Genomic DNA, 16,143 nt, shown 5'->3' on the forward strand with positions numbered 1-16,143 from the left:
ATCTTTTCTGACATGTTATTAAAGCTTTATACTCATCAGAAGAAAAACTAGAACGTTTAAAACTTTAGAGCTAGTTGTAGATCTCTTTCTCAATGTTTTCTGGTATAATATCGAAGACGTTGGTGTCTAAAGCACTTTTTCATTTGCAGACTCAATTCTTTTGGTAATCTGAGATGGGGAGATTGGTTCGTGATGCTTTCCCGTTGGAGACTGTCCCGTTGGCTCAAGTTTTTTTCCTTCATAGATGTTAGGCTCGCCTAGTGCAGACCTTAGAGAGGATTGGTGACTCCTGGTTGACTGCTTAGAGTCAAGAGGGTAATATGGGTCGATGGTCACTGGGGTTCCCAGCCTTGCAAAGAACAACTCAACTCGTGACAACTGCCAGTGAATGACTGACTTGGTTTAATAGTGGCCGTCTTTAGTTAACATAGTCTTTTAGTCGACGAATCTCTTCCGGAAATAGTTGTAGAAATGTATTAGTTGGCAAGGTAGTTTAAACTTAGGTGGCCCTTAAAAGAATTAATGAGATTGAAGGTTAAGTAGTAAACGTAAATACTTATATTGATCCTGAAAAAGGCTAGTGGTGAAATTTCCAGTTATTCCTTATTATTAATCGTGATAATGGAGAACCAGCTGTAGGTAGCTTGACTCTTACCCTCAGAATCTCTGTGTACGGACTACGTACATGAGGGAGATACGCCACTGACCAAAGTATACCTAGTCTTCAGATCATTCCCCGGATAACCAACCGCTCATAGTTAGTGGGAAAAGTGGGCCTGGAGAATACCTTCTTTGTAGGTATACCGTTGGAACGACCACTAAGACGTTAACCGTTATGGTTGACCGTACTTTTCAGGGCTGTTTTCCTTGGCTTACATTTGTAGTAAGAAATTCTCTGACAGCACCAGGCCAGATTGTGGTACGGCCACATAACTCTGAAGTATTGGAGCATGTTCTGCTCTTTCTAGACACATCTCCTGGTATTTTGCTGGAGACGTCATCAGTTATAATTTTTCATTGGTGGCACTCATTAATCCTGGAGGTTTAGGATGGAAGTAGACCTAGGTCACTGGCTCATTGGAGAAGAGTTTCGTCAGTAACCACCATATTTAGCTGCACCACTATCCTCTACATTCTCGATGCAGCTCGATGAACTGCTAGTAGACGACTGCAGAAATTTCTGAGATTTTTTGGCGTATTATTACCACGCTTATTCAATTCTGTTGTAAGTAGTTACGATTTTATATCTACGCTACCTAGCGAATCCTACTGAACTTAAGTGAAAAGCTGGCGTATTTTTGCAAAATTTTAAGCTTATTTTTCACAAAAAATTCTTACAAAATTGGCTTAGTAGTTATCGCAATTAGCCATAACAACGGTTTCAGCGACTTTGTTTAATATATGAGTAAGATATGTAACCACTCTTTCAGTTTTGTTGTTCAAAAAGTAATTGATCATTGTCATCTGACTGAAAAGTACGCATATTCTTCTTACTGTAGTAATAATAATTATTATTTTATAAATCAAACAAAAAAAAAATTTTTCCATTGCTGATTTTGAGGTTTCTCATAGCAAATGTAACATTATTTGTCGTGATTAATGAATGATATCTTAAATTTTACATATCTTAGGCGGTTATGATTCTCATTTGTTCATAAAAGAACTTGCTATTTACTTTCAAGAAAGAGTTAAAATCTCACCACAGTCAAATAAAAAGTACATTTTCTTTACAATATATGTTGAAGGAACTAATATTAGTCTACGGTTTATAAATACTCTCAAATTAATGGCTCCATCTCTCGACAAACTGTCATCATGTTTCGATGGATTGAAAATTATCCAAAATACATTCTTAACCACCAATAACTATGATATGAATCAAATAAATTTATTTTATTATACAACAGCTTATTATTCTACAACACCTGGCTTATCTTGGGATGCTTTATTAAAGTATACAAAGGTTTAAAAATATTTTTAAATCATAGTGCATTAAAAAATAAAAATAATATTTATAATTTCAAAAATAATAACACAATGGTAATAATTTATGAACGGTAAAACTTGAACCGCTAACTGATGTTAACGTGCTTATGTTTTTTGAGCGAGGTGTACTAGGTAGCATTAGTCAATGTTGTAATCACTATGCTAAGGCAAATAACATATACATGGAAGATGGTAAGCGCTATAATGTGGATGAAAAATATTTCATGTATTATGATGTCCATAATTTGTATGGTTGGGCCATGACCCAACCATTGCCGTACGCTGGTTTCAAATAGATTGAAAATGTTAACCCAACAGGTATCTGGAATGTAGAAGATGATGCTGAAATCAGGTATATACTCGAAGTTGATCTTGCTTACCTCGAAAAACTTTGTAAGGCACACAAGGATTTGCCATTCTGTGCCGAGCACATGGCACTTTCAGAATCCAAAAAAAAAAAAAAAATATTGATTACTCTGTACAACAAAAACCGAAATGTAATACACTATCAAGCACCTAAGCAAGCTGTGAGTTATGATATATTTTTAACAAAAATTTTTTGGGCTATACAGTTCAATCAAAGATCCTAGTTAAAAATATACATAAATTTGAACAGTCAAAAATGTCAAAATACAAAAAATGAGAAGATGTCGTATAAATTATTTAATAATGCTGTAAACAAGAATCAATGAGAAGTAAGCGCAAGCTAATTGACGTTAAGCTTATTATCAAGTGGGAGTTGGGGTAGAAGCATAATCGACGTGTGCGTGGAAGACTATCACAGCGTGACGTCGCTCCATGTCATTTTAAAAGGGATGACATCACGCTGTAATAGTCTTCCACGCACACTTCGATATATTGCACGTCCCAATTTCCATAGTTGTGAGATATTTACGAGCAGCTTGTTGCTATAGAATTAATGTGCACTAATGTTTTAATTAAAAAACTAATATGTTCATACAGAATTAGGCGTCTAAGACCTGTCCAAATCATTTGTGTGTAAATTTAATTTTAATTTTATGAGAAATCAAAGTGGGGATCAGTGCAAACTGTTGTATACCACACTGATAGTCCTATATATAAAATGACGAATAAAAATATCTATAACAAGATGCGTGCGAATATCACAGAATTTGACACATGGGACTATCCTATTAGCAATGACTTTAATATACCTAATGAAAACAAAAAACTTATAAGCTGTAAGAAGCCTTATATTAGGAGCTACGATAACCTTTGAAGAACAAGTAAAATGTCTGACTAAAAGTTCTAGCGTCACTTGAGAGCAGAAAATTACTAGATCGCGTCATTTGCAGTTATTCACTGAAAAAGAAACAAAAATTGCTTCAATTGCACATGACGATAAACGATTTTTGCAATCCGGTTGTACAGATACTCTATTTTTGGGTCATTCCAGCATAGTGGCAAAAGAATCATCCAATAAGAGGGAAGGATCGATCGCAGGGGTAGCCAATCGGGTAGAAGCTGCAAAGACTGTTCCTGTATAAGATCCCCCAGAAATATATAGAACACAAGCAGATGAGCCTATATTACACAGCATATGTAATGTATAAATAGTTTATGTTTACTTTCATGTTTTTCTGTTTTTGTTAAAGATGAATTTTGCAACACTTAAAAAAATTGCTGACAGTTATTTTCTGCCAATGAATAAGACGTTCCCAATTAATTTTCTATCAAAACTACATCGTGTCAAAACTAAGTCAAGTTTATACTGAATTTAGACATAAGATAGTTGCAAAATTTGACGATGACTTTTAAATTTTTCTGCAGACCGGAATAAGCTCAGCTCTAGTTAAAACTATAGAATTCTATAATTTATTATTGAATGCTGTGTACGAATTTATACTATTTATTGTATATGATATGAAAAACCCTTTTGTTTTATATATAATGTTAGAAAGTAAAAAAAGAAATTAAAATTTTCTCTAAAATTTTAGTATTTATTTAAAACATTCTTGCTGTATAATATTTAAATTATTACTTGATACATTCTACAATCTTATAGTTTTTAAACTTAAAGTTACTCAAAATGTCTAAGTTATTTATTCCTGCAACTATTATGAGTACTGTCGACGCCCAACCACTTCATAAAAACTTAATTGCCGTGACTATGAATGATGTTCTCTATGAGGTATACATCAGGATGTCTTGTTTACTGCTGTTTCTTCTCGTAGAAACCTCCAGAAGTAGGTTAATATTGATAATCTAATAGATCAAACGTCGTTGGATTGGTTTCTGTTACTTGCGTATTCGTAGATACTTCTGACAACCCGTTCGGTATAAAACCTATTCCGAATGCTTGTTTCGTCTTACTCACGTGTACTTTATCAACAATTTTAAATTCTGGCTCACTACTACTTTCCCATCTTTTGAAAACTTTTTCAAGACTTAAACTTCATTTTTAGCAGTGACGTCTTTTGGCTTTAAACCAATTATTCGCTGGTTCCTATTGTTATATAATTTAATTAACGTTTCTAACAAATTTAACCACTTATAATTGCCTTAAAAACTAATTTTTTTCACATAAAATTTTTAAGGTACGATTCAATCGCTTACATATTGAAACTTCATGATTGCTTTAAGTTCATTATAAATTCATTTTATATTTTTGTATAAGATTTTGAAAATTTACATTGTAGAATTCTTTGCCGCGATTAGTTTTCATGTTTACTGGCACCCGTCCTTTTTTCAATATCAAATGCATTGCTGCAGTTTTTTCTTTACCAGTCTTTTTCTTAATGGGTCCAGCCCATCCACACTTGAAGAAGACATCTATTTTCTATTACAGTGAGCATATACTGATACCCTTTGTTTTCATAAGCGTAAGGCTGTATCTTCGCAAGGTCTGCTTACCAAGTCTCATCTAAACTACGTATGCTTAATTTTTGGCACGGGGATAATTACACCTTGCTGCTTTATAAAAGTCCTTAATGTTCCATATATTAGTTATCGAGATTTAAGTATTTTGAATCAGCTTGAACAAATATAAATTTTTCTTGTAAGTTGTACATAAGAATTCAAAAACTGTATGTTTTTTTTCAAATCCCCTAATTACTTTAACTAAGTGAGCATAATTTACTGCATCTAAAAGCTGTTACGGTGCTCCAACATTGCATAGTCTTTTGTTATCTAAGTCGTACAGACCATCTGTTGTAAGTTTGTATCCAACACCAAGAAGACCTTGGCTACCACCTTCGGCCTTACCTAGTTTTCAACCAAATACATCGACACTTATTTTGATACTTAAGCAAAAATTATGCACATTGATATAAAAGCCCTCTTTAACGAAGCTCTTCGATAATTGATAAAATTTCATCGTCAAGACATGTATTTCCTGCCAACTTTTTAGCTGATAAAAAGTGTAAACGATGTACTAACTCATTAATATTATCCCAATGTATATAGTCAACTTGCTGCGTTATTTAAGCAGTTTCAAAATAAGGTAGCAATGGACTGCCTTTTTTGCGGACGATGATATCGAATGTGAAAAAAATAATTTTGTTAAACATATTGCTGCTATGGATTTGTATAGCTCCATTTTTTTTAAACCCTTTCCTATGAACATTCAAGGTTTGTAATATTGTGTATTATTTTTCCAAATCTTGATATACTACTAGAGATTTATAAGAATAATTTTTTGATAATTAGCTTCATTAATCCATGTAACGAAGCGAAACGGCCCTCATGTTGCAAAATGCTCTCGCTGATGCAACGTATATACGAAGAGCAGAAAGTCGAAGCTTCTCCGAATTTGTTTTTTTTTTGGGAGCCATATATACGCTAAGAGGAAAAGTAGAGGACGCCAAGAAATAACTAGCTGAGATGCAGACACAGCAGTGCCAATGTAAAAAGGCAAGAAAAATGCGAAGGCAACTACTAGGACACTCAGTAGCTACTAGGTCGAGAATGACTGCTAGGGGAGATACGTGGTAGCAACAGCAGCGATGGCCATTGCTCAAGCGAGAGATCGTGAGTCAGTCTGGAGTAGAACCTTAAACTGTATGCTTAAGTGTTAGCAGTGAGAGCTTTCGGTGGTTTTGCGGGTTTTGAGGCAAGAGTTGATATAGAGAAAGAGAGAGAGAGAGAGAGAGAGAGAGAGAGTGTATCGTAGATAGTGAGATAGAGAGAGAGAGAAAGAGAGAGAGAAAGAGAGAAGTAGTGTGTGGGTTAACGAGGCAAGGTGAACAAGAGACCACGAGGCACATCCTGGGAGTGCCACCATTGTTCGCGGGTTTTGTCATGTGTGAAAGTAAAGAGCAGTGTTGAGAGAGAGAGAGAGATAGAGAGAGAGAGTGAGTGTCAAGAGCTAGAGTGAGCTGGGCAGAGAGAGAGTATAGTAGGGACTAGGATTTTAGACAGAGTGTAAGTGTGTGTATGTAAGCGTGGGTAAAGGACGAGCGAAAGCCCCTCCTGATACAGGACGAACAGAACGTGGGGGGCGTGCGCTTGTGGCTTGCGTTGTGCGAGGTGGAGTCGCTGTAGCGCAGTTTAGGAGACGAGGTGAAGCGTTGTTGTGTAGTGTATTGTTTACAGAGGTACTGCGTATTAGTGTAAGCGATTAAATAAAGAAGAAATTATTTGTTTAACTATTTAACAGTTTTCCCCGTAGAACGAGAAAACTCCCACACCAATCTATCTTTTTCAGTAGAGGAAACCCAAGAGGTAAGATAGACAAAGCTGACAATCGTGATTGATATTTAGCAGCCCTGTATCGGCACCTTGTTTTATTTTTAGGTAAAGAAGCAGTGTTACATACAGCAGTTATTGGATGATTTATATTGTTAATTTCAGTACGATCGTTTTTAGAGTCTAATCGTAAATCTTCAAACTTGTACACCTTTTTTTTTTGGTTCTTCATACTTCAAATCTAATTAATCTTTCTTATTCTAAATAAGTGTTTTTAAATAAAAATTATTTAATGAATTCGTACTGATTTGCACTAAATCAACTGATTAATTTTAAATAGTATTCTTAAATTGGTATCATCATCACTTTCACTAATAGCCGAGTCAAATTTTATATCACTTTAACCGATGATTTGTCTGTTATTTTGATAGTTTTCTTTATCAGTTTTATTATTTCCTTTATCGTTTTTATTATAAAAATAATTATAAGTAACAGTATTAATAATTTTTTTTTGTTTTTTTTTGTTTCGGCGACAATTTACATTAAAGAGTCTGTTGTTAGTTTAAAAACTCTATTGAGCATTTTTTTAGCTTCATTTTTTTCAAACTACAATAGTCTATACTTTTTTTTAACAGCCTGTCATGTCTTGACTAATTGACGTCGAACGTCTTTCTCCTGTTTATACATAATGATAATGATGATGATGATGAAACCAATGATGATGATGCTCCAATGTCTTGCAACTGACTGTAATAATTACACTAGGTATGTCCTAAGTGTACAAAAAAATTATCAAAGCAATTGTGTAGCGACCACTATTTATTTGCTTATCTTTGCTTATAACAATAAATTAAACGTTTATTATCATTCTAGCAATGAGAGCATAAATTTTTTAATTAATTGTATAGCAATTCTGAGTTAATATGATAAGTATGCACAAGCCTAAGGTTAACTTTATCATGATAAATTAAAACTGAGAAGCTAACGTTATACCTAATAAGATGCTTTGGTACTAGTGCAGATGACTGTCAAAGATAGAAGCAGTCAACATTTTTTGGTCTGCCTACACAGAAAAAGGCATTCACATTATCTGGTTTTTTACAAGCCATATCATCAAAAATCATTACAGAATTTAATAGATCATTATCTGGGAAGACTACAGTCTTATTTTTACTAAAAGGTTAGTACTCCACATCCTCTATAGGCTTTAATAAATCTTTTAAGAACTTGTACTTTGGTTGATGAAGTGATTTAGAATACAGGGACACATTTTCAAACTTAACTTTTTAGGGATGTACGATTAAAAGCAATTAGCTATTAGATTTTTCATAGTTAGATGAGCCACAAAACGCAGGCTGATCCTATCAGGGAGTAGCATCAAAATTTGGAACTTGTTATTTTATGGATTGTTCTTTGAATTCCATGTCTACTATGTATGAAGAATAAGTTACAACTTTTTTTTCAATAAAAAAGTATAACGTTTTTAGAGTTTTAGCTCTTTATTGCAACAAATTTATCTACTTCAAATACAAAATTTTTTCTCTTGATGCTTAGTCATGATCCAAGCTCTAAGGAGTAATCATTATCATGCACCTTTATTATCATGCATCGTAAGAGAGGACGAGGTTTTGTAAATAAAATTATAAATTCCTTACGAGTAAAGCTTTATTTGCCTGAATATCAGTATTGTAGTCCAGGTACTAAGCTTGCGAAGCGTATTACTAGAGAAGATTCAGGACTTTGTTTGGTGGATGCCACGTATAAAGAGCATGATTTAGTGTACTTGAAAAATAAAAAAAATTTTAAAGCCAGACACGAAGCAGACAAATTTTAGGCTCATAAGACTTGGCAAGCAGTTAAAGCTTCAGATTAAAGTATTGGTAAAAAAGCAGCAGCTACCATGGTGACTAGCCCTGCTTGGTTTCACGCCCGAGCACGACAGCCGAGCGAGGCGTTGCGTGCACTTCCACCATGCTCACGGGCTTTTGCCTTGCTGGGAGCCGCCTCTGCGTTCGGGCACTTGAGCACTGCTCTCCAAGACGACCGGACGCCTATCCCGCTCACACTCACGACGCCTCTCACGCTGTAATTAACCCTCTTGTACAATACCTAATAAAGTGTTTTACCAAACATTGGTCCTTTGAGAGCCGGATTCCGCGGAGATAACCAGCGACCAGCAGCCCAGAGGACAGCCAGTGGTTCCACATTATTAGAAGCAATGTAAGTATAAGTGACAAACAAAGCACGAACATGGCCGCCGCGGGCACTATAGCGACCGCGGCCCGGCACCAGTCGTTCGGCCACGGTAATGTCGAAGCCGTGTCGCCTTGCACGCGTGAACTGTTGTGAGGGACTGCCGCAGCTGACAGAGCTCGCGGTCCAGTCATTTGGCCCAGCCACAGCGGCAAGCAGGCTGTGTCGCTGACGGCCAAAGTTAACGAGTGGTATAGACGTGGCCCGGCTTCATCAAGCCGCCACTGTTGCAATGATCCGCTGACGGCCTCCTTGTTGGCCATGGCGGCCATCTTGTCCGCTCAAGCGCGTCGCCTGCTGATTCGACTCGAATTGTCGACCCCCCTAACACCGCCAGCTGTGGCTCGGTGGCATATTCCGCTCAAGCGTCGAATACTAATGTTTTAGAATAGACGAAGGCTGAACCACGCTGTTTGGTGCTCAGTCGACTCTCACCGAGGTTGTTGGCCACCTGGCCCGCACCATTCATGAGATGGAGCCTGCCCGCTGGAGCTCGGGCATGGTAGAAGCGAGGTTGGAATTGCTCGGTGGATATTGGGGCGATTTTCAAGCCAACCATCTCAAGCTCATCGAAGCTCCGCCACCGGAAAAGGCGTCTCGGTTGGTCCAGCTGTACACTGACGTGAAAGCGCACTACCTCGACGCACGGTCTTGCCTCTACGATGCGAGAGACTCCTTGGCGCCGGCACCTGTCCCTCCCGGGCCATTTCCAGGCCCAGGGAACCCAGCTTCGGCCCATGGGCCTCGCTTGCCGAGAATCAGCATTCTGAACTTCTCCGGGAGACGAAAAGACTGGGAGAGCTTCCGTGATCTCTTCCGAGCGCTGATCCACGAGGACTGCCAACTCACCAACGTTGAGCGCCTGTTTTATTTGGAGTCGCTCGCTCAGGGAGACGCTAAAACGGCCCTCAATACAGTCCAGGTAGCCGAGGCCAATTACTCTACGGCATGGGCTCTGCTTAAAGCGCGCTACGAGCACAGCCGCCTTCTCGTCCACGACCATGTCACAGCCCTGCGGAACATCAAGCCACTTAGAAACGAGTCCGCCCGCGGGTTGCAGAGCCTCTTGGACACCATGGAAAAACATCGCGACCAGCTTCGTGCTTTAGGTCGTCCCGTAGCTGGCTGGGATGATTGGTTTGTCTCGTGTGGAATGACTGGCATGGATCCAGCGACGAGGCGTGCATGAGAGGAGGAGCTCCAACGGTTGGAGAGTACCGTTTCCGGCTCCGAGGTTGACGTCGCCACATTCGCCACCTTGACCGACTTCCTTCGGCACCGTTGCCGCGCCGCCAGCTCTGTCGAAGCCTCGCAGCCTGCACGTCCCTTCAGCGGGACAGCCGCACGCTCGAACTCCTCGACATCAGGTCGCAATTACCACGCCCTCACCACGAGCAACGATACGCCGTCGTGCCCGGCGTGCCATGAGGGCCATTACCCCGGGCGTTGTGAATAGTTCCAGGGGCTTGATGTACGCACACGGAGTACGCTCGTCTACCAGGCACGGCTGTGCTTCTATTGCCTCCGATCCGGGCACGCTGTGAAGTACTACCCCTCCCGGTCGGCTTGCCAATATTGCCGAGAGCAGCATCACAGCTCACTGCACGACGGTGCCCGTCACCGTCGCTCGGGGCAGCCCGACGTCTCTACATCATCGAAGCAGCCCCGCACGGACCCGCCCACCTCATCATCGGAAGAGCACTCGACTGACCCGTCACCTCAAGCGTGACTAACCGTGCTTCCGACCACCCTCATCCATCTGAGTGGTCCTCTTGGTCGTCGAGTTCCGGCCCGAGCGCTGATCGACGCGTGCTCCGAGGTCACCGTCATCTCTGTGACTCTCGCGCGCCTGGTCGGCGCACGACTAGAAACCATCGAAGCCAGCATCTCCGGCGTTGGTGGCGAGTCCCCCGTCTGGTCCAGAGTCCGGGCCCATCTCCACCTCGAGCTTCCAGGGCCCGCACCACTGGTCGCGCTGACAGCGCTGTGTTTGCCTAGGCTTGGCCTGGTATCCCCCTCCACCCCGCTGCACCCAGAGGTGATCTGGCAGTGGGCTGACTGCGAGGGCCTCGCCGATCCTTTTTTTTGCACGCCACAACGCGTCAACCTCCTCATCGGTGCCGACTACTACCACTTGCTGCTACGACCCGGCTACACTCAACGAGGAGAAATCGTCAGGCAGCGCACAGTCTTTGGCTGGGTATTGGCAGGCCGTGCCGTTGGGCTGGCTCCAAGTACGTCGGCCGTCTGTGCAGCCACCCAATCTGACGTGGCTCCGCCTTGGCACAACGAGCTGACCGCTCTGCTACAGCGGTTCTGGGAGATGGAGGATCTTCCTGAGGCTCACCACCGCTCAGATGAGGACATCGCAGACCATCGACGCGCCACAGACGGACGGTACATCGTGCGCCTCCCGCTGAAGGGCAGCGGTTCGCTTCTTCTTGGCAACAGTCTTCAGAGCGCCAAGGCCTCCTTGGCAGCCCTGCAACGCCGGCTTCGGCGAAACCCTGACATGGCTGTGGAGTATAGTCGATTCATGGCTGACTATCTCGCGATGGGCCACATGCGCCCGCTCACCAGCGCTGAGCTTGCAGCTACAGCTGGGCCCGTCAACTACATCCATCATTATGGCATCTGGCAGCATGTTAATCACGGGCGCAAGCTCCGAGTAGTCTTCAACGTGTCCAACCCCACTTTCAGTGGCCTCAGCTTGAACGACGTCCTCCACGCTGGACCCAGACTCCAAGCCACGATCCCATCGGTGCTTATGCGCTGGTGGCGGCACCGCATCCGCATGATGTTCCGGCAGATTTGGATCGACTACCTCGACGTCGACCCAAAGCGGATCGTCTGGGCTGCCGATCCTAGCCAGCCTCCAACCCACTACCAGCTGCACACTGTGACTTACGGCGAGTCATGCTCACCTTATCTGTCGCTGCGTACCCTCCAACAGCTATGCCAGGATGAAGGCCACAACTGGCCCGAAGCTGTGTCAGCCGCCCTGTGTGACCGCTACGTCGACGACTTTCTCTCCGGGGCCGACGACATCACCGCGGCTCGGCACCTCCGCGACCAGCTGAGCGGGCTCATAAAGGCCGGTGGCTTTCCCCTGCGGAAGTGGGTGGCCAATGTCCACGAGCTGCTCGACGATCTGCCTGAGGACGTCCGCTAACGTCCGACCTGGGAGCAGCTCAGCGCTGAAGGCCTTGTCAGCGAGCTCGGGGTCAAGTGGGATCCACCGTCGGACTGCTTTCAGTTGATGCCTCCACCACTCCAGCCACAGAGCACAAAGCGGACGATGCTCGCGGCGCTCGTGGGTCTGTTTGACCCATGTGTCTGGCTTGCGCCGATCGTGTTGAACGCCAAGCTTTTGCTCCAAGATCTCTGGCGCGCCTGACTGGGCTGGGACGAGCCTGCGCCGATCTCAATGACTCACCGATGGGCGGCATTTACCGCCGAGCTCCAGTCCATCTCCACCTTCACCTTGCCGCGCTGGATCGGAGTCACGCCTTCTTCCGAGTTTCACCTGCACGGTTTTTCTGACGCCAGTCGCCGCGGGATGGCAGCCACCATCTACTCTCGCCTCGCGCCCGGGGCTGGGCCAGCGCTCTGCCACATTCTTCTGGCTCGGACAAAGCTCTCGCCGATTTACTCGCTCAAGCCGGCGCCAGATACATCCGCGCGCATGACGATTCCGCGCCTCGAGCTCCGCGTACCTGTCGACCGCTGTCACGCATAGTGCGACTCACAGATCGTTCTGCACTGGCTGCGTTCAGACAGGCCAACTAACAATGTGCTGATCGACAACTATTTCGCCCAAATCCAGGAAATCCTGCCTTCAAGCGTCTGGCGATACGTGCCGACCCAGTCAAATCCAGCCGACCTCGCGACCAGAGGTGCCGACATGACCGGCCTTCGCTCGCAGCGCACTTAGTGGGAGGGCCCCGCTTGGCTCGCCGAGGACGTCGACTCGTGGCCCCTAGTTCCGCTCCCTGCACTGAACCAGCATTCATCCATCTGCTGCGTAGTGCAGCAGCTTGACGCCAGCTACCTCGAGCAATTCTCTAACTTACTCATGCTACTAAGCTTCCTCGTACGCATTTGTCGATTCATCCGGAGCCACTTGGGCAGGGGCCCCGTGCTTTCAGTCGCTTTACCTCTTACGCCGACCGAACTCTACGACGCTCTTCTCGCGTGTGTACGCCTCAGCCAGGAGAGATCATTCTCGGCCGACCTCCAGTGTCTTCGACGGGGCGAACGCCTGCGGAAGACGGACCCCTTGGTACCGTTAGCAGCCTTCCTTGATGACGACGGGATTCTGCGCGTCGATGGGCGGCTCGAGCATTTGCCGCCGACCTACGAAGAGCGGTACCCGCCGATCCTTAGCTAGGTCTCTTCCCTCGCTTCCATGGTCATCGCCTGGGCGCACTCTCGGGCGCTGCACGGTGGATACCGTGTCACCAGTGCCTACGTCTGTAAGCGCGCTTGGCTCCTTGGTGGGCCCTGGCGGATCAAGGCTCACCTCCACAGGTGCGTCGTCTGCATCCAGCTGCGAGCGTGGCCGGCGACTCAACTCATGGCCCCACTGCCGTCGTCCCGAGTCTCCCATTCTCATGCCTTTGCCTGCACCGGAGTGGACTACGCCAGCCCTTTCCATGCACTCTCCGCCAGAGGACGAGGAGTCCGGACCACGAAAGGCTACATCGCCATTTTTGTGTGCCTCGCCACCAAGGCCCTGCACCTGGAGCTGGTTGGCGATCTCTCAGCTGCGTCCTTCTTGGGCGCCCTCCACCGATTCGCTGGACGCCGCAGTCAGCCTGGCGAGATATGGGGCGACAACGCGACTTGCTTCCGCCGTGCTGATGTCGAGCTGAGCGACGACTTGCTGACAGCTGAGCTGGACTGGGGATTGGTCGCTCTCGCCGATCAAGGAATTGCTTGGAAGTTCATTTCACCAGGTGCTCCTCACTTCGGTGGCTTGTGGGAGGCTGCCGTCAAGTCAACCAAAAGTCACCTCCGGCGTGTCATGGGGTCACGCCATCTCACCTACGAGGAATTATCCACGGTGCTCGTTGGCATTGAGATGGTCTTAAATAGCTGACCACTGACACCGCTATCTGGAGACACTGGAGACCTCGATATTCTTACCCCAGGGCATTTCCTCGTCGGTGGCCCTTTCAACTTCATCGATCTGCCCGGCCCCCCTGCGGAGAGCTTGGATGCGCTCGCCCACTGGGAGCTCGTTCGGGGGGTCCGCACCCAGTTTTGGTCCCGCTGGAGCCGAGAATACCTCAACACATCATCTCATTTCATCATTAGCATTCATTTAGTCGCCCTTTCAATTTTCTGTATACAGACCTTAATGTTAATATTTAGAATCTTTTTAAGTTACAGTCAATAACTAGTGTTTGAGATGATTTGAGTCTCAGCTTCTCTATATCTGACTTTGAGAATAATTTTACACAGAAATATACATTTATTAAGATCCATAATCTTTTTTCATATGAGAGTTGATCTTATCGACTCCTAAGATACATTATTAAAGTAATTAAAGCTAACCTGTTAACATGTATAAATTATACTACTAATAAGTATTAACTATGTATATAGGTACTATAGTCAAAGACTTTTGTCTTTTTATTGTAATTAACTAATTATCTTTTCAATTTATCTTTTCAATATTATTTTACATTATCTGCAGTCTACAATTTATTTTAAAAAATGCCTTACTCTTTGAAATGTCTTTGCTGTGAGCATAAAAAGAAATTAAAGGATGAAAAATTTGTTTGTGTCAACAATCTGAATTTATCAGCTATCAATAATTTGAGAAATACTTATAATACTAGAAAACAAGGACTTAAAGCTATAGAGACAATTCCTGTAAGCAGCAAAATATGCAGACTGTGCTACGACTGTGTTCAAAGAAATCCTGGCATTCAAACTTACTCTACGTTGCCAAATCTGTCCATTTGTAAAAAAGGCTGAAGCTCACATAATCGATGTACATTTCGTTCGAAGAACCCATCAAGATTAATTGCTGTTTCCAGCAATAAACGTGAGCTCCTTTTAATAAATTATAAGTTCTTTGTTGAGCCTTATGCCCGTATGTGCTCTGAACATTTCAATTATGTCAATTTTTGGCCTTTAGTAAAACAAATATTTGAAGAAGTATTACCGACGGAGCAAAAGTTTGTAAGTGATATCATGTTCGAATACTATCAGAACTAAAATAAAAATGTGGGTAGTACATTCCATATCAATGCACTTTAGACTATGGCAGATGGGCCTTTTAAGTCTTTTTTCAGATTTGAAAAAAATTAATTTAATAAAATATGTGAATTTACCAAGAACTGTAAATCAAAAGATGTAGCCATTCTTCTGTGTAAAATTCGTACTGCACTTCCACAGGAACAATTGGCTTATCTCTTTGGATACAAAAGTATTTCATCAAATTCTAACAATTTAAAAAAAGCAAGAAATGATTTAATCCAAAATTTGGTTCCTTACTTTCTCAACATTTCCAATCGTGAGACCTTAATAGTTAATCATACTCCATTGGTAAAAGAATTGTTTAATATACCTGAAGATAAGGGCTGTATTATTTTTTTGGCCACTTATCGGATAGCTCAAAAATTAAAAAACTTTGCTGGTCAAAAGCAGTTGTGGAGTGAGCAAAAGAGATTGCCACTTGTTGAACCCATGATGGGATGCACGCCAAATGGATTTGTACTACTTGTCTTGGGTCCTTTTATTGCGAACCATAACGATGCACAGATTTTTAATAATTAATTTTAAAGAAATGATGAGCTATTATTCATGCTTCATGAAAATGATGTTGTCTTAGTCGATAATGGATTTACAGATGTAATAGACTTTTTAAAAGATGAAAAGAAGCTTAGAGCATATATTCCTGAAACTGAAGAATGCGATACGTATGAAGCTCATCGAGCCAGGTTTTTTACCAAGGTGCGAAAAATAATTGAGCAAGTATTTGCGCGACTTAAAAAAAAATTTAAGTTGCGTGCTGTATCAGCTCATAATGCCACACTGTCCTATGACTTTGATTACCTGTTAATTGCTTGCGCGTTACTTAATTTATTTCACAAACCAGTTCTATCTGATGATAAATATGGAAACGTTGGGGAAACTGTAAGATCAAGATTGAATGTACCGAATAAACTGAAAGTAGTTGTCACTGATCTTAATCTTTCTTAACAAAGAGTTTCATTCGATGACACTTTTTTTACTTCTTTGTAC

The 16,143-nt window shown here is 42.9% G+C and overlaps 2 protein-coding genes across 2 annotated transcripts; both read left to right on the top strand.

Moving 5' to 3' along the window:
- Positions 1-10,310: 10,310 nt before the first annotated feature.
- LOC149375784 (uncharacterized) lies at positions 10,311-12,283 on the top strand. Its single transcript, XM_089596479.1, has 3 exons — positions 10,311-10,426; positions 10,651-12,016; positions 12,077-12,283. The coding sequence occupies exons 1-3, from the start codon at positions 10,311-10,313 to the stop codon at positions 12,281-12,283; spliced, it is 1,689 nt and encodes a 562-aa protein (XP_089452605.1).
- A 1,011-nt stretch (positions 12,284-13,294) lies between these two features.
- Positions 13,295-13,987, top strand: LOC149375785 (uncharacterized). The gene has a single exon (XM_089596487.1). It carries the CDS (start codon positions 13,295-13,297, stop codon positions 13,985-13,987), a length of 693 nt encoding a protein of 230 aa, XP_089452613.1.
- The last annotated feature ends 2,156 nt before the right edge of the window (positions 13,988-16,143 follow it).

The sequence above is a fragment of the Copidosoma floridanum genome, unplaced genomic scaffold (assembly GCF_036245765.1).
Source record: "Copidosoma floridanum isolate Cflo_tuat_1 unplaced genomic scaffold, Cflo_Japanese_pri ptg000004l, whole genome shotgun sequence".
NCBI classification, from domain to species: Eukaryota; Metazoa; Arthropoda; class Insecta; order Hymenoptera; family Encyrtidae; genus Copidosoma; species Copidosoma floridanum.